Here is a 22252-nt window from a genome sequence, read left to right as displayed (position 1 = left end):
AATCTAGAATCATTCCCTAAGAAAGCCTGATTCTCTCTCTTATCACGACGTTTAAAGGGGCCGTGAATAAAAGCAGGTTACCTGGTGAATGCCCTGGCACTGATCTCCCTGGTTTCATCCTCTCCCCAACCTTTCAATGTGAATGAGCTGTTAGACATTAGGCAGCAAGGTGGAACAGGCTGGCCCGAGAGAACCAAAGCAAGAAAAGCCACAGGAGGGATTCAGCCACTGAGTCAGGAGCCTGCAAAGTCAAGCCCATAGAGAGTCCACTCGTCCTTGGACAAGACCCAGAGCAGAGGCCCTCCAGATTCTGACACCACGTCTGAGTCATTCCCCTTTACAGTAGATCCCTGCAGAGCAGTGTTTCCAGGAGGGTGCCTGCATCAGAATCAGACTAGGCTTTTGGTGAAAATGTAAATTACTGGTTCCTGCTGGCTGTTTCCCTGATGAGTGAGATGCTTGGGGAAGAATCTGCATTTTTAAGTGCACCAAGTGATTCTTATGTCTTTTAACATGGCTCTAGAGTGTTTATAAATCACCTTGTATGGTAAAGAATTTGCCTGCAATGTGGGAGACCCAGGTTCAATCCTCGGGTCGGGAAGATCCCCTGGAGAAGAAAATGGCAACCCACTCCAGTATTCTTGCCTGGAAATTCCATGGACAGAGGAGCCTTGTGGGCTGCAATCCATGGGGCTGCAAAGAGTTGGACATGACTGACTAACACTAACTTGCTATGTACCCTCTGAGTTAAACCATTAGGAAAAGCCCGAGGATAAAGAAATTTTGCAAAATGAATTCAAGTCCTTTTTTCTAACAACTACTGCCATGACCTCAAGTAAGACACTTAACTGATCTGGGACCCTTTTCCTCGCTCGGAATTTATAGGGATCAAATAAGCTCGTGGATGAAAATGTACCGTATAAAACATCAAAGAAATAAATGAATGTGATTTAAGGTAATTATTACTAGCACATTATGTGTTCATGTAACACTTTAAAGTATTCCTTTAGATATAAAAAGCATATCTAGTTTGAATGTGCAGAAATACCTCCAGTAATAAGCATTCATATATGTATATGAATCACATCTTTCATCAGGCTCTTGGTTTTCCTCGGGGTAAAGTTCTTTGGTGGAAATAACAGGAGTTGCTAAATATTACTGAGACTTCCTGCACACCACTCTAAGCACCGGGTGCCTTCTCCCACAGCACGCTCAGAATAACTGCAATGAGAAAACAGGCTCTGAGGCGTGAAGTCACTCATCAGAGCTGTACGTGTGTCGGTGGTGGCTGTCAGGTTCCCACAGCCCCTGCGTTTGACAACTACTTTATTAGAACGATCGTCATTTCAACCTGTCATCCTATTGGTCTCTGAGAACAGAACTGAATTAGCATTTCTAAACTGAACAATTTCATCTCTGAAATGACAGAAACATAATCAACCACCTAAAGCTCCATTCCGCTCAAGGTGGGGGTGAGCTCAACAGCCGACTGCAGGTCTATCAGTGGAAGCCTAAGAATGAGCACAGCAGTTTTTAAGGTCTCTGCCAATGAAACGAGATGCTGACTTTCTCTCAGAGCTAGAATGGCAGAAAGGGGGGTGTATACCTCCTAGGGCCTCAAATTGTTCACAATGATTCCTGCATTCTAGCTGCCAACAGTAACTTCAGACTTTAAATATACCCTGCCAAGTTGCTACTGTAAGTCTGACAATGAAATTTGCAGGAGACTGTGCTTTTTAGTATTTCAATAGTACTTTCTTTTTCACTTTCTCAAAGAGACAAAGGGGGAAAAAATTGCATGTTTGTATTTGCCTTTCATCAACATTCTAATTTATTACAAAGAAAATGGGTGGAGAAATGAAGGTCAATCTGCAAATACTAGTGATTAGACTAACAATTATGAAATGCTTAACCAGTATTTGTTTTTGAACCTCCAGTGGTCTGACTGAACATTGTGATTCTTGGATTGATAATTTTCATCCATCTTTTAGGTTTGTGCAGTCTCTGCAGTTGTGTGTGTGAGTGTGTGCATGCACACACATTCCAACTCCACCTGTACTTGCAAAAGACTTAGAGCCAAAATCTGACAGTCTGCAACTGAAAAGGCCTTGCTGACTGAGTCACGTACAGCCCAGCCAAGAAGCAAGGAGCTCTGGGTCCCTCTCCCCGTGGTGAGGATGCCAGCTTCCCTGTCTCACCCCTAAGCCCTGCAGCGAACATCTGGGAAGCATCATGTTTTGGAGCTCTTGTTTGTGATACTTCCTGCTGTGTTCCTGGCACATCTGAACACGCTGAATTTTTAACTCAGATCTGCAAACTTGTTTTTGTTGAATAATTGCCTTTTCTCCTTCTGGTGGGCTTGCGAGTGATACCCTGGAATGAAGGGATTCCTTATACATTTTTATATGGCATATTACATATGCCCTTTGCTTAATCTCAGCCCTGCTCTCCGACATTCTCCCCTAACAAAAACATATTTATCCGAATTTCCTTCATAGCTGATCAACAACTTTGAAAGAAAACATGCAAAAGATCATAATATATCAGATTGTATCTATTTCATAGCAATACGTTTACAATATTAGAAATTAAAGCAAATCACCATTAAGAAATTGTCCTTATGTAAATAGAGAACGGGAGAGGAGAGAAGATGGTTCTCTTTTGCTGAGAGAATCAACGGGAAGAGTAAGTAGGGCATGACTCTACAAACCTCAAAGGTGGTCGTCATTGTGGGCTTATATGACACGTGGTTGGCCCTTCTCAGCTCCTTGATAGTTTCAGCGGGCATGGATTTAGAAAACCCCAGGCCACTCCACGTGTTTGTGGGTGTTCTGACCTCCGTCACCACTGGTTTCTTTAACATAGCTTTGGAAAAGAGAACATAAAACAAATGCTTGCTATTTTTAATGCATTTCTTAACACAAAATACCTTAAAATGTCTTCATAAAACATTTTATACAAGTTAACAGTAAATTTTAAAATGATACATTATTTCTTAATTGATCTAATGCTAATCTATTCAACCTCAACAAAGTTTATGCAACTTGAACCGAAACATTCTGTTTCCTTTTATGAAAGTCCAGTTTCTCAGTTCAATATCAGTACTGAAAAAGTTTTTATGTGTCTATTGAAAAAAATCAAAGTATAGATCATAATGTATCATATACCTTTGGTTGCTAATAGCTTCTTCTGTTCATAGTCAAATGCCTAAAAAAGACAGAAAATATCTTTATTGTCAGTTTATCCAAATGTCACACCAATACTCCACAGAAAGATTACACGACTACAGCCCATGAGCCTGCCTGAGACAAACGCTAAGCTCTGCACCATAATGTGACAGTAATCCATGCAAGTCTGATAAACTTAAACATGTTTTCAAAACCAGTTCATTATAATAATACACTACTTCTGACTTTAAGTCATGACAGTGACAAGAGTCAGAAATCTTCCTTCAAAGGGAAAAAAATTCCTCTTTATTATGGATATTTAACATACCAGGATCAATCTATGCTAACTTAATAACAGTTATGCTAAATTTCAAAACAATGCATTCTCAAAATACTTTCAGGTTATCTATTATTGGCCTCCCTTGTTTCTCAAAATCCCCTCTTCATTTGGGTAAAATGGTATGATGTCACAACAACCTATGAAATTATGTAACTTAATTGGCATCATCTATGCTTTTAAAATGACATAAATGACAAATGTCTAGCTTTAATAATGACACAAGTAGAACATTAAAATTAAACCTAAATAAAAATATAAACCTAAGTTAAAAAATGAAACGTATTTATCTCGTATTGCACAGGACTAGGATGGCACCATTTATTCTTCTCATCCACACTGAGTATGTGACTACGACACAGATGGGTCTATATACAGACCCAGGTGAAGTCCAGATACAGCTACATCTCAAATGCTGACTCAGGGTTCTGAACTCTCGTGTTTCAGGAACTTAAGCTTGATTTTAAAATGTCTCTTATAAATAAAAAACTAAGAACAGAGATATATACATATATATGTTTATCTACTTTGCTATACAACTGAAACTAACACAATATTGTAAATCAACTATACTTCAGTAAGTTAGGAAAAAAAATGTCTCAAAGATAGGTCAAGAATCCATTGACGAGCCCTTTGGCCCTTCCTCCCAGGAGGACTATACCATCATATGCAGGGTGTCCATATAATTTATGGTCTGAAACAGGATACTTCTAAAAGCAAAAAGCACCACAAATGATTGGGTCAAAATAATGAAAATAAACTGGCTGACTGATCAACCAGAAGGAACACGGCAGTAAATTGGGAGGGTCAGACTTTTAGATAACACAGTTTGATAATGTTTTTGAAATCCTAGGTCTAAAATGGCTCTGGGAGTTAAAATCAACTTTTAATGACTAATGTCTAAGGCAAGATGTGGGGAGATTCTAAAGTTACTTGTTCAATAAATATTTATTGAGTGCCTTCTGGTTACAGATACTGTGCTACACTTTGTGGAAGAATAAAACAATGAATCAAAAATAATCTATAGCCTCAAATCATATGGAGGCTTAGCAGGGAGGAGAAAGAGAAATAACCACAAAATAAATTAGAAAGTGAGATAAATGTGAAAAGAGAGCTGGAGATTCAGAAGTCCAAGAATGGTCAGGAGACAAAGGTCATCTCAGGAGACAAAGGTCATCTTTAGCTCCAGAAATCACATAAGTCTTCAGTCTCTCTCCCTATTAAAGCTCAGTAACTCTTATCATTGATTTCTTAGTGATTTTAAAAGTCAGCTCTTCACTAATGGCATAAATAACATCTATTTAAATTGAAACTCTATCGCCAGGAATACTCTCATCCATCTTAAAAGAAAGGAACATGAAATGGTTCACTACAGGTATAAACTCGATGGAAAAGACAAGACTCACAAGATGGATGAAACTCACAAAGGGACCATAAAGGAATCTGATACTCTTTAAATGAGAGAACTTTAATGTATAATAACTGAAAATATATCCACCAGAGAAAATGTAATAAATGTTTGTTTTTAACTTTGCACCTTGTAAAGGCCATGGCTCTTGTAAAAACATTCATCTAAAAACATGAAAATGTTCAAATGCAAAGGATTAGGATAAGCAGACAAGCAGGACTGTGCTGTAGTTTTCACTGGAATTACAGAAGTACAATTTAGTTTCATGAATTAATTACTTTGACATATTTGTGACAACTTTATTTCTAAGACTCTGTGAAGTTTTTTTCTCTTTTGGAGGTGGGGAGATGGAGATGATATATCTTACTATGAAGTAGGTAAGTCTACTCATTAATTCAGACACTGAAGCCAAATGTTTATAGACATCTCTAAAAGCACAGAATCCTTATCTTTCATATTGTGATCAATATAAAAATCAGATTTCTGAATTCCATGATCAATAGTCTATTTTTTTTTTTTTTTTTGGTAATTGGACCAATAGTTTGAAAATGTATACAGAGAAAATCCCTGCTGAGGAAATTGTTTAAAGTAATCATAAAAATCTGTGAACCAACATAATCATCAATAACATTTAGTATCTCCTGTCAAAAAACTAAAGCCTCATATTAGTTATTTTTATAACTGTCTAAGTAGCACCAAACAAATTCATCTTCCCCATTTCACAGATAGAAGGATATTATATCTATTTATCTAAGACTATGTCATGAGGTAGTAAATGCTCAGAAATAGCAGCTCGCATATTTATCTAAATTATTTAATAGAAGAAAAATGTCATTTGCATAAGACACAGTGACATAGACCATGTTAGATCACTTTTAATATTTTAAAGAATTCTCCTCACTTAAACTAAATCCTGCATTTCATTTTTAATGTTTATAGCAAAAGCAATTCCTAACTGCTGCTGCTGCTGCTGCTGCTAAGTCACTTCAGTCGTGTCCGACTCTGTGCAACCCCATAGACGGCAGCCCACCAGATTCCCCCGTCCCTGGGATTCTCCAGGCAAGAACACTGGAGTGGGTTGCCATTTCCTTCTCCAGTGCATGAAAATGAAAAGTGAAAGTGAAGTCACTCAGTCCTGTCTGACTCTTAGCGACCCCATGGACTGCAGCCTACCAGGCTCCTCCATCCATGGGATTCTCCAGGCAAGAGTACTGGAGTGGGGTGCCATTGCCTTTTCCGAATTCCTAACTACTGCATATATATTTAAACTTAATTTTGAGTAGGCCTCACCAACTCAATGGACATGAGTTTGAGTCAACTCCGGGAGTTGACGATGGACAGGGAAGCATGGCATGCTGCAGTCCATGGGGTGGCAAAGAGTCGGACACAACTGAGCAACTAAACTGAACTGAACTGAGCATGCAGAAGGAAAACGGAATTTCTGCTCTACTGCTAAAGGTTCACTGAATTCCCCATTTCCCTCAATCTAGACAGCTTATATTTGGATGACTCTCGCTTTTTTTTTTTTTTTTTACTCGTTACCTGCATGTTGACGTATGATGGCCGTGGGGCAAGCCGGGCCCTTTCATTGTTCTGTTGGGCGGCCCTCTCGGCAGCGCGCTCACTCCCCGGAGCCTTCTTGTCAGCCAGTGGGCTTTCTGCAGCACTCAGTTCAGGATCTGAGAGGAGCCTGTCAGTGCTGCTGTGAAAGAAAGAGTCTGGAATTGCACATGCCACTGTTACACTCACATGTACCACACCTTTGCCAGGGGCCACGTTTACTACTTAGGTTTACCATGTCCACCGTTTACAGGTATTATCTCATGCAATCCTCAGAGCACTGCCATGAGGTAGGCAGTATTACTGTCCCCATTTTTCACATGGGGGAAGCACCTTATCCAAGGTCCCGCCTCTGGTAAATGGTAGAGACGGGATACGAACGCAGATTTGCTGACTCTCAACATGGTGTTGAAACTATTTGAAGATATATATTCATGCAAAGTAAATATGTATATATAACATTCTGTATATGGTACATATGGAATAGGAATACAGACAAGATTTCTAGTTTATAGACATCAAGGAGCGATCTCTGACCCATGCTTACCTAATCTGAACAAACTGAGTCAGTCTGAAAGCATGCAGATAACCCATTTCATCTGTGTGCAATACACATGATGTTGCTACAGATCTGCTGTGATAAAGGCAGCAGATAAATAAATGTTTAGTATCTGTTCAGGGTGCAGGGAAAGAACACCTCATGAAAGTGCTTCTTAAAATGAGGGAGAGTTATCTGAATTATAAGAATTTATAGTGCCCTAGACATGCACCTCAAGCTTAACTCCAACTGAAGGTTAAGCTCAAGTAAAACAGAAATAACAAATAGTATTAGTCAAAGAGCTGATCTGTTCACACATTTTTTTTTTATCATTCACTATTTAGTTATACCAGGGGAATTCAGAGGAATTTAGTAAAGGCTATTAGAACACAACAGGAAGAGCAAAGAGCTTTGTTTGTTTGACACAAGTTCACAGAGGCCTCACACGGGCTTGTGACCTAGAATTGAAAGGGCATCTGCAGGTTCACCATCGAACAGCAGCAACTCAGAGGGAACAGCGTAAGTGAAGGCAAGGGAGTATGCAGTGCACGTCACTGCTAGTTTTAAAGCCAGAATTATTTCTCTAACCTAACATTATTCCTCTAAGAAAGAAAGAAAGAAAGGAAAGTCGTTCAGTTATGTCCAACTCTTTGCAATCCCTTGGACTATAGCCTACCAGGGTCCTCTGTCTATGGGATTTTCCAGGCAAGAATACTGGAGTGGGTTGCCATTTCCTTCTCCAGGGGATCTTCCCAACCCAGGGATTGAACCCTGGTCTCCCACATTACGGGCAGATGCTTTACCATCCGAGCCACCAGGGAAGCCCCCTATAACAAATAATGTTAATTTGGCATATTAGTACCATGTCAAGAAAAACACAGATAAAGCAGATTTGGACAAAATGGGAACAATGATAATTAATCAAAGACTTTATAAAAGTAGAACAGATTTTTCTTTTCATGAAAGCAAAACAGATTTTGCTGAGGAATGGAGGAAGTAAGAATAGAATTATTATTTAACACATTCTAAATCAACCATGCTTCAATAAAAAAATTTAATTTAAAAAATACATGTGTTATATTTGCCTAGAGACACTATTCTGTAAGAATATAAAAGACAGTAGAGGAAATTGGGTGGATGAAATGGATGAGAGCAAAACTTTTCAATGTGGAAGCATTCCACTGTTTTGCATTTTTAAAACATGAACAGACTGCCTATTTGAAAAAATAAACGGAAAAAGAAAGTAAAGATAACACATGTGTTATCCTTAACAGTGCTATGGCAAGGGAGAACTATATTTAATATAAGTTAAAGAAATGAAAAGTCGTTCAGTCATGTCAAACTCTTTGCGACCCCATGGACTGTATATTCTCCAGGCCAGAATACTGGAGTGGGTAGCCTTTCCCTTCTCCTAGGGATCTTCCCAACCCAGGGATTGAACCCAGGTCTCCCACATTGCAGGGGGATTCTTTACCAGCTGAGCCACAAGGGAAGCCCAACAATACTGGAGTGGGTAGCCTATTCCTTCTCCAATGGATCTTCCTGACCCAGGAATCAAACCAGGGTCTCCTGCATTGCAGCCGGATTCTTTACCAGCTGAGCCATCAGGGAAGCCCATATTTATATTTAATATAAAACAGGTATTATATTCACAGTGTTTGTAATAAGTAAATTCATGATACTACCATGTACTTATTATCAAAGTGAACAATTAACTAACTTGGAACAGGGAGCCATAGTTTAAGTTGGAAATTCAAAGCCAAATGAAGGAGAATTCACACTGAGAAAATTTCTTACAGCAAAAATTTTCAAAGAGTTAAAATCACCGTGCTGATTACCAAAAAGCAGAGAGAACGTTCACGTTTCAGAGCAAAATAGGTGGTTTAAAGGCTCCACATATAAAACCAACCAGCTAAAAGAAGGGCAGGGAAACAAAGAAGATTTACAGAGACAACAGGCCCAAAATGGAGTCACTTGTGCTAAATCCAACATCAACAAACCAAAGCTTTCCAGCCGAACTGCAGTTTCAGCCTCTCCTGGTGATACAGTGTTAACAGTCTTATCTGGAATTTCCTGGCCAACACTTGTGAGGTAATCTGCCAGACAGACCCCTGGTTTCTCTCAAAGGAAGGTCAGTTCAGTTCAGTCACTCAGTCATGTCTGACTCTTTGCAACCACACGGACTGCTGCACGCCACGCCTCCCTGTCCATCACCAACTCCTGGAGCTTGCTCAAACTCACGTCCATCATTTCAGCGATGACAGGGAGATCCTCTGTCATCCCCTTCTCCTTCTGCCTTCAATCTTTCCCGGCATCAGGGTCTTTTCCAATAAGTAAGTTCTTGACATCAGGTGGCCAAAGTACTGGAATTTCAGCTTCTGCATCAGTCCTTCCAATGAATATTCAGGACTCATTTCATTTAGGATGGGCTGGTTGGATCTCCTTGCAGTCCAAGGGACTCCCAAGAGTCATCTCCAACACCACAGTTCAAAAGCATCAATTCTTCGGTCCTCAACTTTGTTTACAGTCCAACTCTCACATCCATACATGACTACAGGAAAAACCATAGCTTTGATGAGATGGACCTGTCAGCAAAGTAATGTCTCCCCTTTTTAATATGCTGTCTAGGTTGGTCATAGCTTTTCTTCCAAGGAGCAAGCATCTTTTAATCTCATGGCTGCAGTCACCATCTGCAGTGATTTTGGAGCCCCCCAAAATACAGTCTCTCACTGTTTCCAATGTTTCCCCATCTACTTGCCATGAAGTGATGGGACCAGATGCCATGATCTTATTTTTTCAATGTTGAGTTTTAAGCCAGCGTTTTCACTCTCTTCTTTTACTTTCATCAAGAGGCTCTTTAGTTCCTCTTCACTTTCTGCCATAAGGGTGATATTATCTGCATATCTGAGGTTATTGATATTTCTCCTGGTAATCTTGACTCCAGCTTGTGCTTCATCCAGCCTGGCATTTCACATGATGTACTCTGCATATAAGTTAAATAAGCAAGGTGACAATATACAGCCTTGACATACTCCTTTCCCAATTTGGAACCAGTCTGTTTCATATCCAGTTCTGTTGCTTCTTGACCTGCATACAGATTTCTCAGGAGGCAGGTCAGGTGGTATGGTATACCCATCTCTTGAAGAATTTTCCACAGTTTGTTGTGATCCACACAATCCCATGGACAGAGGAGTCTGACAGGCTACAGTCCATGGGGTCGCAAAAGTCAAACACAATGACTAAACCACCACCACACGGTCAAAGGCTTTGGTGTAATCAATAAAGTAGAAATATATGTTTTTCTGGAACTCTCTTGCTTTTTTGATGATCCAGCAGATGTTGGCAATTTGATCTCTGGTTCCTCTGCCTTTTCTAAATCCAGCTTGAACATCTGGAAGTACATGGTTCAAGTACTGTTAAAGCCTGGCTTGGAGAATTTTGAGCATTACTTTGCTAGCGTGTGAGATGAGTGCAATTGTGCAATAGTTTGAACATTCTTTGGCATTGCCTTTCTTTGGGATTGGAATGAAAACTGACCTTTTTCAGTCCTGTGGCCACTGCTGAGTTTTCCAATTTGCTGGCATACTGAGTGCAGCACTTTCACAGCATCACCTTTTAGGATTTGAAATACCTCAGTTGGAATTCCATCACCTCCACTAGCTTTGTTCGTAGTGATGCTTCCTAAGGCCCACTTGACTTTGCAGGAAGGTGACCTTGCCTGAAAGAATCCTTTCTTTTGTGGAAGACTTCCTTGTCCCTCCTTTTGGCTGCTTTAAAAACGTTTTCTACAGCATTTTTGGAGCTTCTTTCTATTTATTAGATGGGATGCTGCTGATTCATGAATCGTTGAATAAAGAAAATTTGATCTTTAAACTGAGTTTACTTTTAGTTTTCTTTTCTTTTTTTAACAGGTTTGATTGCCGTAATAAGACTAAAGGAGACTACCAGTAACTTTGGGCATGAGACATGGGTGTGGTACCTGCAAATCCTTTTCAGTTCTCTCTCTCTCTCTGTTTCTGAGGTCTGTAGGTAAGTTCCTTTCAGTTCTGAGCTCTGCTCTCTTTGCACTGAGCTCCCAATCTAATGGGCTTCCCAGTACAGGGCAAGTCAGCTGAATCTGGCAGATGGCTCTGCCTGGAGCTCAAGCCCCTACCCTTTACTTCAGACCATGACAGTCAATTAATTGGTGGAAACCCCCAGGCCTTGATTCTGTCCCCAGATCCATGTGGGAACTATATACGTGGAGCCCCTAGTCCTCAGTCCCCGTTTGTTGAGGTCTGCTGGTTCAGGTCTTTCCCCAGGCCAGGGTCCCATGGCAGGAATTGCTGGGGTGCACACAGGGCCTTTAAATGGCTGGGACATAGAAGAATCTTTTGGTTACTGCTGATTTCAGTTGTACGTGTTTGTTCATCTTGTTTTGTACAAGCTACTGCTATTAGGAATCTCTGTGGCCAAAAATTTGCAAAAATTAGTGGGCAAGAGTGAAGCCTTTAAAAGCTGATGAAGTACTCTCCACCTAACTCAAGGACTCCCGAGTTCAAATAAGCTGGTCACATAAGCTGTCTAGGTTAGCTTGACACCAGTTCATCCACCAGCCTCAAGAAGATTTCCATGCAACAAGGCTCACTGTAAAATACCACACAACCCCTAGGCCCACCGCACATATTAATGTGGCCCCCCCAAACCCAAAAAGGCTTAGCTGAAACAAACGGGATCCTTAATATCCAAAGAGTTAAGCACTCTACCTCCTGGTACGCTTGCTGATTTTACATCTAAGAACCATGGCCCTGGAAGCTGTAACTATCTATAAAAATGTCAAAGTGTTACTAAAGACAACCTGTAATTAGAATGGCCATTATGAGGAAGGTTCCAATTATATAAGATCATTTAAGAACTGCACTTAAAAGCAAGAGCTTTCTTGCCCCACTCCCCCCACAAAAAAAAAAAGAAGGGGGGAAGGATACCTATTTTAATGGACATGCAGAATGCTCCAAAAGGCTTGAAAATTCCAAAATAGATTCACTGAAAGATTCATTGCAAAAAGGCTAATGAAAAATTAAAGGTACGCAAGAGGTACCTAAAACAAGAGATAATATGACTGACTATCTGCTACTGCTCTCCTCTATACTTTTTTTTTTTTTTTTCTGCCATGTCATGCTGCTTGTGGGATTTTAGTTCCCCAACAAGGGATGGAACCCAGGACCTCACCAGTAAGAGCACAGAGTCCTAACCACTGGACCTCCAGGAACTCCCTATCCTCTTTGAGTACTCATTCTAGTAATCCTGTCTGAACTGTCTTTCCACTCTGAAGAGACTGCAAGACCACAACAAAAGTCCACCATGTTAGTGGTCGTGGGGCTTCTCGTCATGAAGCCCTTCTGTGTTCCCGGTTTCTTATATGTAGGGAACAGGCTCTGGCCTGTATGCTCTTCCCTGAGTTCCAAAGGGCAGATGTGAACAGTTGCTAATCAGGGGAGGAAGGGGATTCAGAGGCAGGCGCAGCCGAGAAACAATACTGTGGCCTTGGGGCAGGGTCCTGGCTCCACCTCAATCAGATACACTTAAGGACATCTATGAGTTCTTCTAGGGAACGAAAACCCTCAACAAACGCAAGACAAACTACTTGATGAAGCAGTCCTCATTTCAGGGGGAAGCTCGTGCTTTCAGAGCCTTGAGAACCAGAGAAGCTGGTTAGGTTAGGAAGCTCCTCAGGTTAGGAGACCACCTGAGGCGTTAAAGGAATGGAGGCCTGCACACACCCTGATCCTTATCAGCAACCTGCCCTACAACTATTACTGTAAAACTCCTCACTAAACCCTCCCAAGTTGGGACAGTTTTCCAGGGCACAAGCCTGAAGTGTCCTCTTTTGCCTGGCAAAGTAATAAAGCTATTCTTTTCTACTTCACCGCAGCATCACTCTGAGATTCAATTCAGCCCTGGTGCACAGAGGGAGAGTTTTCAGCATCAGTAGACATCCTCATAGGAGGGTCTCTGTATGGGCCTTTCCCAAAAATAGATGAGATTCTGAGGGATTTTCTTGTAAACTGCTACATTATTCCCTTGAATAGCTAAGGGAAATTAAATAGAAATGAATGAAAAACTCTGCCAAATTCTGACAGACACTGGAGCTAACTTTCTATTTTAAACCCTCCTTGGAGCCCACAGATGAGATTCTCAAAAAACTGGCAGAAGTCAGCTAAGGGTGAGAATTCCTACCAGAGCCAGCACTCCTGGATCTGTGTGTGTAGTACCCAATAAAGAAAGGAAAATAAAATAATTTTTGCACTCTGGTTTGGAATAGCTTTTAAGTCCAAGGGGTTGTTCACCGCTGCCAGAAATATTTACTGTTTGTCTATACTGAAAACTGACGAGAGTTAAAAGTTTGTTTTTTTTTAAGCAAGAGAAGACTCTACACATGGACATCACCAGATGGTCGACACTGAAATCAGACTGATTATATTCTTTGCAGCCAAAGATGGAGAAGCTCTATACAGTCAGCAAAAACAAGACCGGGAGCTGACTGTGGCTCAGATCATGAGCTACTTATTGCCAAATTCAGACTGAAATTGAAGAAAGTGGAGAAAATCACTAGACCATTCAGGTATGACCTAAATCAAATCCCTTATGATTATACAGTGGAAGTGAGAAATAGATTTAAGGGACTAGATCTGATAGACAGAGTGCCTGAAGAACTATGGATGGAGGTTTGTGACACTGTACAGGAGACAGGGATCAAGACCATCCCCATGGAAAAGAAATGCAAAAAAGCAAAATGGCTGTCTGAGGAGGCCTTACAAATAGCTGTGAGAAGAAGGGAAGCGAAAAGCAGAGGAGAAAGGAAAGATATACACATTTGAATGCAAAGTTACAAAGAATAGCAAAGAAAGATAAGAAAGCCTTCCTCAGGGATCAATGCAAAGAAATAGAGGAAAACAATAGAATGGGGAAGACTAGATCTCTTCAAGAAAATCAGAGATGCCAAGGGAACATTTCATGCAAAGATGGGTTTAATAAAGGACAGAAATGGTAGGGACCTAACAGAAGCAGAAGATATTAAGAAGATACAAAGAAGAACTGTACAAAAAAGATAATCATGATGGTGTGTGATCACTCACCTAGAGCCAGACATCCTGGAATGTGAAGTCAAGTGGGCCTTAGGAAGCATCACTACGAACAAAGCTAGTGGAGGTGATGGAATTCCAGTTGAGCTCTTTCAAATCCTGAAAGATGATGCTGTGAAAGTGCTACACTCAATATGCCAGCAAATTTGGAAAACTCAGCAGTGGCCACAGGACTGGAAAAGGTCAGTTTTCATTCCAATCCCAAAGAGAGGCAATGCCAAAGAATGCTCAAACTACCACACAATTGCATTCATCTCACACGCTAGTAAAGTAATGCTCAAAATTCTCCAAGCCAGGCTTCAGTAATACATGAACCGTGAACTTTCAGATGTTCAAGCTGGTTTTAGACAAGGCAGAGGAACCAGAGATCAAATTCCCAACATCCGCTGGATCATCAAAAAACCAAGAGAGTTCCAGAAAAACATCTACTTCTGCTTTATTGACTATGCCAAAGCCTTTGACTGTGTAGATCACAATAAACTGTGGAAAATTCTGAAAGAGATGGGAATACCAGACCACCTGACCTGCCTCTTGAGAAACCTATATGCAGGTCAGGAAGCAACAGTTAGAACTGGATATGGAACAACAGACTGGTTCCAAATAGGAAAAGAGTACATCAAGGCTATATATTGTCACCCTGCTTATTTAACTTATATGCAGAGTACATCATGAGAAACGCTGGACTGGAAGAAGCTGGGCTGGAAGATTTCCAGGAGAATATCAATAACCTCAGATATGCAGATGACACCACCCTGATGGCAGAAAGTGAAGAAGAACTAAAGAGCCTATTGATGAAAGTGAAAGAGGAGAGTGAAAAAGTTGGCTTAAAGCTCAACATTCAGAAAATGAAGATCATGGCATCTGGTCCCATCACTTCATGGAAAATAGATGGGGCAACAGTGGAAACAGTGGCTTACTTTATTTTTCTGGGCTCCAAAATTACTGCAGATGGTGATTGCAGCCATGACATTAAAAGACGCTTTCCCCTTGGAAGAAATGTTATGACCCACCTAGACAACATATTAAAAAGCAGAAACGTCTGTCTAGTCAAGGCTATGGTTTTTCCAGTGGTCATGTATCGATGTGAGAGTTGGACTATAAATAAAGCTGAGTGCTGAAGAATTGATGCTTTTGAACTGTGGTGTTGGAGAAGACTCTTGAGAGTCCCTTGGACTGCATGAGATCCAACCCGTCCATCCTAAAGGAGATCAGTTCTGGGTGTTCATTGGAGGGACTGATGTTGAAGCTGAAACTCCAATATTTTGGTCACCTGATGCAAAGAGCTGACTCATTTGAAAAGACCCTGATGCTGGAAAAGATTGAGGGCAGGAGGAGAAGGGGACAACAGAGGATGAGATGGTTGAATGGCATCACCGACTCAATGGACATGAGTTTGGGTGGACTCCAGTAGTTGGTGATGGACAGGGAGGCCTGGCGTGCTGTGGTTCTTGGGGTCACAAAGAGTCGGACACAACTGAGTGACTGAACTGAAGGTGACCTGTAATCAGAAGTTGGTCAAAAATTGGAAGCTGATATTCAAAAGCTGATGGGAATTTTTTTTAACACCTCTTCTCTTAAGCAAAATGAAACTACCTATGCACCCAGAGGGAAAGAAAAATGCTCTAAAGCCTTTGTGAAAGCATGCACTAAAATATTCAAAGGCAAACAGCTCTAAATCAAGAACACAGAAATCTTTAGATTTCCATCTTAGTTAGAAATCTTTTCCCTGATATATATATATATATATATATTTTTTTTTTAAGCAAATTAAGCATAATGTAGTTGGATGGGTAGCTCAAACTATAATGTCACTTAGGCTGCAATCCAATTTGGGGAAAAATTAAGAACAACTCTTTTTCCTTATCTTAGAAACCTTTGCAAAACTAGGAACTTACTCACTATAACATCTCTTTCTTTTATCAGTCCTAAAACCTCCCCTATTTATCTCAAAAGTATTGTAGAAATTCTGGCCTTAGGAAGCCAAAGTCCTTGGAGGATATTTTATTCTTTCCCTGTACCTCTGAGATGCAAATGTTGCATTAGAAACTTCTGGGATCATTTCATTCTTTTTAATGCTGAGTAATACTGTATATGTGTATTACATCTTCTTTATCTGTCTATGGGCATTTAGTTTGCTTCCATATCCTGACTTGTAAACACTGCTGCAGTGAACACTGGGGTACACGTATCCTTTCAGATCGTGTTTTTCTCTGGACGCACGCCCAGGAGTGGGATTGCAGGGTCACATGGCAGCTCTATTTTTGGTTTTTAAGGAACCTCCATGCTGTTCTCCACAGAGGCTGAACCAGTTTGCATTCCCTCCTGCAGTGTAGAAGGGGGTCCCTTCTCTCCACAGCCTCTCCAGCATTTGTTGTCTGTGGATTTTTTGATGATAGCCATTCTGACCTGTGAGGTGACTTCTCACTCTAGTTTTGATTTGCATTTTTCTAATAACTAGCGATGCTGAGCATCTTTTCATGTGCCTGTTGGCCGTCTGTATGTCCTCCTTGAAGAAATGTCTATGCAGGTCTTTTGCCCATTTTCTGAGGGGGGAGCAACGTGGATGGACCTAGAGGGTGTCATACTGAGTAAAGCAGACAGACAAGGAGAAATATCGTATGACATCCCTTATATGTGGAATCTAAAAAAAAAAAAAATGATACAAATGAACTAAATTGAACTTATGGTTGCTAGGGGAAGGGATAGTTAGGGAGTTTGGGACTGACATGTACACACAGCCACATTCAAAACGGATAACCAACAAGGACCTCCTGTTCAGCACATGGAGCTCGTAATGTTCTGCAGCAGCCTGGATGGGAGGGGGCTTGGGGGAGAATGAATACGTGTATACATATGGCTGAATCCCTTCACTGTTGACCTGAAAGCACCACTACACTGTCAATCGGCTATGCGTGCACACGTAGTCACTTCAGTCACGTCTGACCCTGTGACCCCACTGACTGTAGCCCACCTCTGTCCATGGGATTCTCCAGGCAAGAATACTGGAGTGAGTTGCAGTGCCTTCCTTCTGGGGATCTTCCTGACCCAGGGATCAAACCTGCATCTCTTGTGTCTACCTCCACTGGCAGGTGGGTTCTTTACCACTAGCAACACCTAGGAAGCCCATTAATCGGCTATACCCAATATAAAATAAAAAGTTTAAAGTTTGAAAAAAAAACATAAAATTGATAACCCCCAGAATGCTTCTGGGAGTTAATTCCCATCAAAAGATGAACAAAAGGGAAAGATCATTTGAAACATAGGTGGGCAAAAAAAATGTTAAGTGTCTTCCCCACCAATGCAGTAAAAAACTTCACCCTTTGGAGCAAACTTATTTCACTTACCAGAAAACAACTTAAATCCAATATTTTTTATGACTAGTGAAATTTTGTATTATTGTACTTGAGTCACAGCAGTAATTTAAAAGTGGAACCCGAAAGGTCTCTGTCAATTCATGTGTGTCTATATATGTGCTGAGGGCTTCCCAGGTGGCTCGGTGGTAAAGAATCTGCCTATCAGTGCAGGAGATGTGGGTCTGATCTCTGAGTTGGGAAGATGCCCTGGAGAAAGAAATGGCAACCCACTCCAGTATTCCTGCCTGGGAAACCCCATGGACAGAGGAACCCGGTGGGCTATAAAAGAATAACAGAAGAGTTAGACACAACTTATCAACTAAACAACAGTGTATGTGTTAGAGATGTTCTGAATTTTCCGCCTACAGATGGTACTGCCAAAATTAATTTGTAAAAAAGCTCTATTGAAGTGGCTTTAAGAGAGTAAATGCTTACATAAATCAAGTAAATTGAATCCAGTAGTCCCCTTTAATCTGTGGTTTCAATTTCCATGGTTTTGGGTCCCTACCATCAACCTCAGCCTGAAAATATTAGAAGAAAATTTTCAAAAATAAGTCATAAATTTTACATTGTTTGCTGTTCTGAATAGTGGGATGAAATTTCTTGCCACCTCACTCTGCTCCATCCTGGGATTCCCCAACCATAAACAGTGTCATGGCTCCGCGATCCAGGGTCATGCTCCTTCTCCTGACGTATCATCAGAAACTCAATAACAGCCTAACACTACATCACAACGCCTACATCACTCGCCTCACTTCACTTCCTCACAGGCGTTCCGTCATCTCACATCATCACAAGACGACGGGTGAGTATAGTACAATTAGATGTTTAGAGACAGAGATCAAATGAGAGAGAGACCACATTCACATAACTCGTGTTGTTGCAAGTGTTCGTTAGTTTTTGTTAATCTCTAACTGTACCTAATTTATCAATTAAATTTTATCATAGTTATATACGCATAGAAAAAACAGAGAATATGTGGAATTCAGGACTATCCATGGTTTCAAGCATCCATTGCAAGTCTTGAAGCATATCCCCTAAAGATAAAAGGGGATTACTGCAAATGTAAATGATTAAAAGTTTTTCAATAAATTTGTAAAATAGTTTCTCTAAAATATTATTTGTAACCTAAAACCTTAAAGTTTTGCTAAATTAAATGATGGATAGTCACTAAATATCCAGATCCTTTTCAAATCAGATAAAACACTAAGATTTAGCATTCCATTTGCCATGGGATGCTGCTGATTCATGAACTGTTGAATAAAATCAATTTGATCTTTAAATTTACTTAGTTGAATTTTGTTTTATAATAAAGGTGAAGGTTACCAGATACTATTTCTTAATAAAAATTTTCAAAGTAAAAAGAGAAGGTAATTCTAAAAAGAAATGAAAAAAAAAAAACACAAATACCAAATGCACTTAAACCAAAGAGCACTAACTAGTCAGTTTAACATATATCCAACCTGTTACATGCTTTCTTTCAAAGGATCAAGAGCTTCAAAATCAAGATACATACTGTAAGTGTGAGTTTTTCGTGCCTTGCAATAGTTCTACTGTCTGCCTCTTGGCACAGGCAACTTTGGAGGGACCCATCATCTGTTTCAAGTCACCAGCATTTCCAGAATGCGAAGGACTTCGAGGCATGCCTACTTCAACAAAAGCATCATTACAACCTGTAGAGAACAAGGAAAAAAAAGTAAAAATCCAGGGGACTTCCCTGGGAGTCCACTGGTTAAGACTTTGCCTTCCAATACAGGGGATAAAAGGGTTTAGTCCCTGCTCGGAAAGCTAAGATCTCACATGCCTCGCAGCCAAAAGACCAAAATATAAAACAGAGCAGTACTGTAAACAAATACAATAAAGACTTAAAAATGGTCCACATCAAAAAAAGGAAAAAAAATCAAAATATCACCTTACTATCAACAATCACCTGCAATAGAAATTAATCCGATTCTTACTATCAACAATCACCTGCAATAGAAATTAATCCGATTCTGACTCTATGGAGACACAGCATTAACAGCTTTCAGCTACAGAGATGATACCTTAAATTAAGGCTATCTTAAAACTGCAAGATGAAATCTGAAAAGTAGACCCTCTTATTTTTTAAAGACTGATAGAATATATGGCAAAAACCACCACAATATTATAAAGTCTAAAAATTAGCCTCCAATTAAAATTTAAAAAAAAATAAAAGCAGGAACACAAATTACGGGTTACTTTGGGAAAAAAAAAGATTAAAAAAAAAAGAAATACTCTACTTGGAAAAAAATTACACAGCAAGTTAATGCTTTCCTGCTGCACAATTACAATCACTTTAATTTAGGAAGTTCCAATGGAATGGGAAAGTGCTCTTTCACCATGTTCTTTGGAACTTTGTTCAAGATACTGTCCTCCTGCATCCTTGAGGCAGGATGAGTCATAACTAGTCAGCAAAACCAACTCAAAAATCACTGCATAGACTTTTACAATCCCTTTATCCAATCAACAGAGCAGGCTGAAGTTCAGAAGGAAAGATACCTTCCGTGGGGTTTGATTTGGGAGATGTCTGCTCAGATCCAGCTGTCTGCCGGGATGGATCACCGTGATTCGCACTCAGCACTTTTTCTCCAAGTGATGAAGTGGATATTGCACCATATTTTAAACTTGGAGACTGAAATAACAGTAGAAAATAGCACAGAGATATGGTCACAATCCTAAAATTCATTTCAGGTAAAAGTTTAAATATGTTACCAGTGGTTTATCCCTTATGAACAGCATAAGTCACAAGCTTCTTGCTGAAGGGCATTACCTGTGTGTGTCCATTTAAAGCAGCGGAGATTTTTTTGCCTTCTGCCTGCATAGTGTTGATATGGACATCAACAGGCGTCAAGCCAGGAGGGGGAGACGGAGCTGTGTGCCCATAAGTGGGTACTCCAGACAACAAAATATTGGTTAACGTGGCTTGGGCAGTGGATGGAATCATTAGGTGTGGTATAGCAGAAAAACCTACAACAGGATTTCACGAAGACAGGTATTAGACACGAAGCAACTCAGAATCAAGCACTGTTTTGTTATTTCAAGTAACAACAAAAAAGTTACTTTTGTTGCTGTCAATGCTGAAGAAAATTCAATTCTGATACCTCCATTAATAGGTTTAACACATTACTATAAAAACATATGAGTATTAGAATGGAACAACATTTTAGAGAGTATTTAATCTAAGCTCTTCATTGTACAGACAAGGAAACTATTAATAGCTAGACTTTGCAAGTGCATTTGACTATTAAGCAAATATTTCAGACATTCTAGAATCTGCATTTCCTAATTACTAGGTCAGTGACCCGCAGGTGCTTCTGCCATTGCTCTGTGTGCATCATGCTATTTTTCCTTATCTGCTTGTCACATCTGAAGATTACATATTACTTTTATGAAAAACTCACTGTTTAATTATGCTTCATTTTAACTGATTGACACTTTGGAGAATTTTTTGGCTGCAGTATGCTCTGAGCCATAATTTTTCCCTGAGGAAACGGAACCACTAGTAAATTTTACTTAAAAACCAATAATACCTAAGAATACACACCTTCGATTGTACTTAAATACTACTGACCTGTGGCACTCGATGTATTACCAAGTGGAGGTGCCCACAACGTGGGGCTGGGGGTGCCAGAACTCGGACTTTGCAAAGGGCTGACTGAGCTATTCAGAGCATTTAAGAGTGAGTTTGGGGTTGCCGAAGTGTTGAGAGATAAGGTGGTGGGTCCCAAAAGACCTGAAAAGATAAATATAAAGTCAATCACATAAATTCAAGATTGTAATATACAGACGGCATCAATATTGCTGTTAGGAACGCATGTTCATAGAATCTGATGTTTTCCAGTCATAAGGTATGAGTGACAGATTACCTTCTTTCAAATATTCACATGAAATACTGCATGATACACAGCTCCAACACTGGATCCTGTTTGTCCACAAACAGATCCAGAAACGGAAGGACAGGGGAGCTCAGACCAGGATAGACCCCAGGGCCTGGAGCACCACCGGCTGCTTTGCATGAATGAAATTGTGCTCAAGTGGTAACCCAATTTTAATTTCTCTGCGCAACTCACGTGTCATCTGCTTTAAAAAAAAAAAAAAAAAACCTCTTTCTAAACCACTTACAATTAGCAGTGAATTGGGAAATGTTTTCCTGCAACAGGACAGCTTCCTTTGGTTCATCTGCAGAGAGGCTGGCCTCCCTGAAAAAGCTTTCATACCACGTTTGAAAGAAGATCTCAGTTCCTGCCAAAGTGCCTGACTGGCATTTCCTGACTTACAAGCAGTGCTGTATTCTTACAACTCTGTTCAGCATCTCCAGTGGAAGGGACAGCTTTAGGAGATTACAGGCCAAGGGGGAAATTTTGTCTTTACTTCTAATGGTGTCTGGGCTACTTGGAAACTTCATCATATTATAACCACATTACATCTTTAAAAAGCTAGAATAGCTACTACAAAATTTAAAGACTGCTGAGAGATTTTTGTTAGGGCTTCCCAGGTGGCTCATGGATAAAGAATCCACCTGCCAATTCAGGAGACACAGAAGATGTGGGTTCGATCCCTGGGTCAGAAGAACCCTTGGAAGAGGAAATGGCAACCCACTTCAGTATTCTTGCCGGGATAATCCCATGGATGGTGGAGCCTGGTAGGCTACAGTCCCTGGGGTCGCAAAGAGCTGGACATGATGGGAGTGACTGAGTACGCACGCACAAGAGTATTTTTTGTTTCAAATCAACACTGAGGCAGAATA

At 40.3% G+C, this 22252-nt stretch overlaps 1 protein-coding gene across 6 annotated transcripts in view; it reads right to left on the bottom strand.

Moving 5' to 3' along the window:
- The window catches only part of BICC1 (BicC family RNA binding protein 1), a 347294-nt gene that overhangs the window by 26141 nt on the left and 298901 nt on the right, over nt 1-22252 (bottom strand). For 5 of the 6 annotated variants that reach the window (XM_070782052.1, XM_070782050.1, XM_070782054.1 and 2 more), the window contains exons 11-17: nt 21077-21238; nt 20276-20472; nt 20005-20137; nt 19001-19157; nt 6455-6614; nt 3168-3207; nt 2711-2865 (exon numbers count right to left, since the gene is read on the bottom strand). In XM_070782052.1, coding sequence (XP_070638153.1) covers nt 2711-2865; nt 3168-3207; nt 6455-6614; nt 19001-19157; nt 20005-20137; nt 20276-20472; nt 21077-21238 — 1004 coding nt within the window. The remainder of the gene's footprint in view (nt 1-2710; nt 2866-3167; nt 3208-6454; nt 6615-19000; nt 19158-20004; nt 20138-20275; nt 20473-21076; nt 21239-22252) is intronic. The other variant, XM_070782051.1, reaches the window with a different exon arrangement.

This window comes from Bos indicus, chromosome 28 (genome assembly GCF_029378745.1).
Source record: "Bos indicus isolate NIAB-ARS_2022 breed Sahiwal x Tharparkar chromosome 28, NIAB-ARS_B.indTharparkar_mat_pri_1.0, whole genome shotgun sequence".
Lineage (NCBI taxonomy): Eukaryota > Metazoa > Chordata > Mammalia > Artiodactyla > Bovidae > Bos > Bos indicus.
The sequence above is the reverse complement of the archived record's forward strand: the minus strand, read 5'-3'. Positions and strand labels throughout refer to the sequence as shown.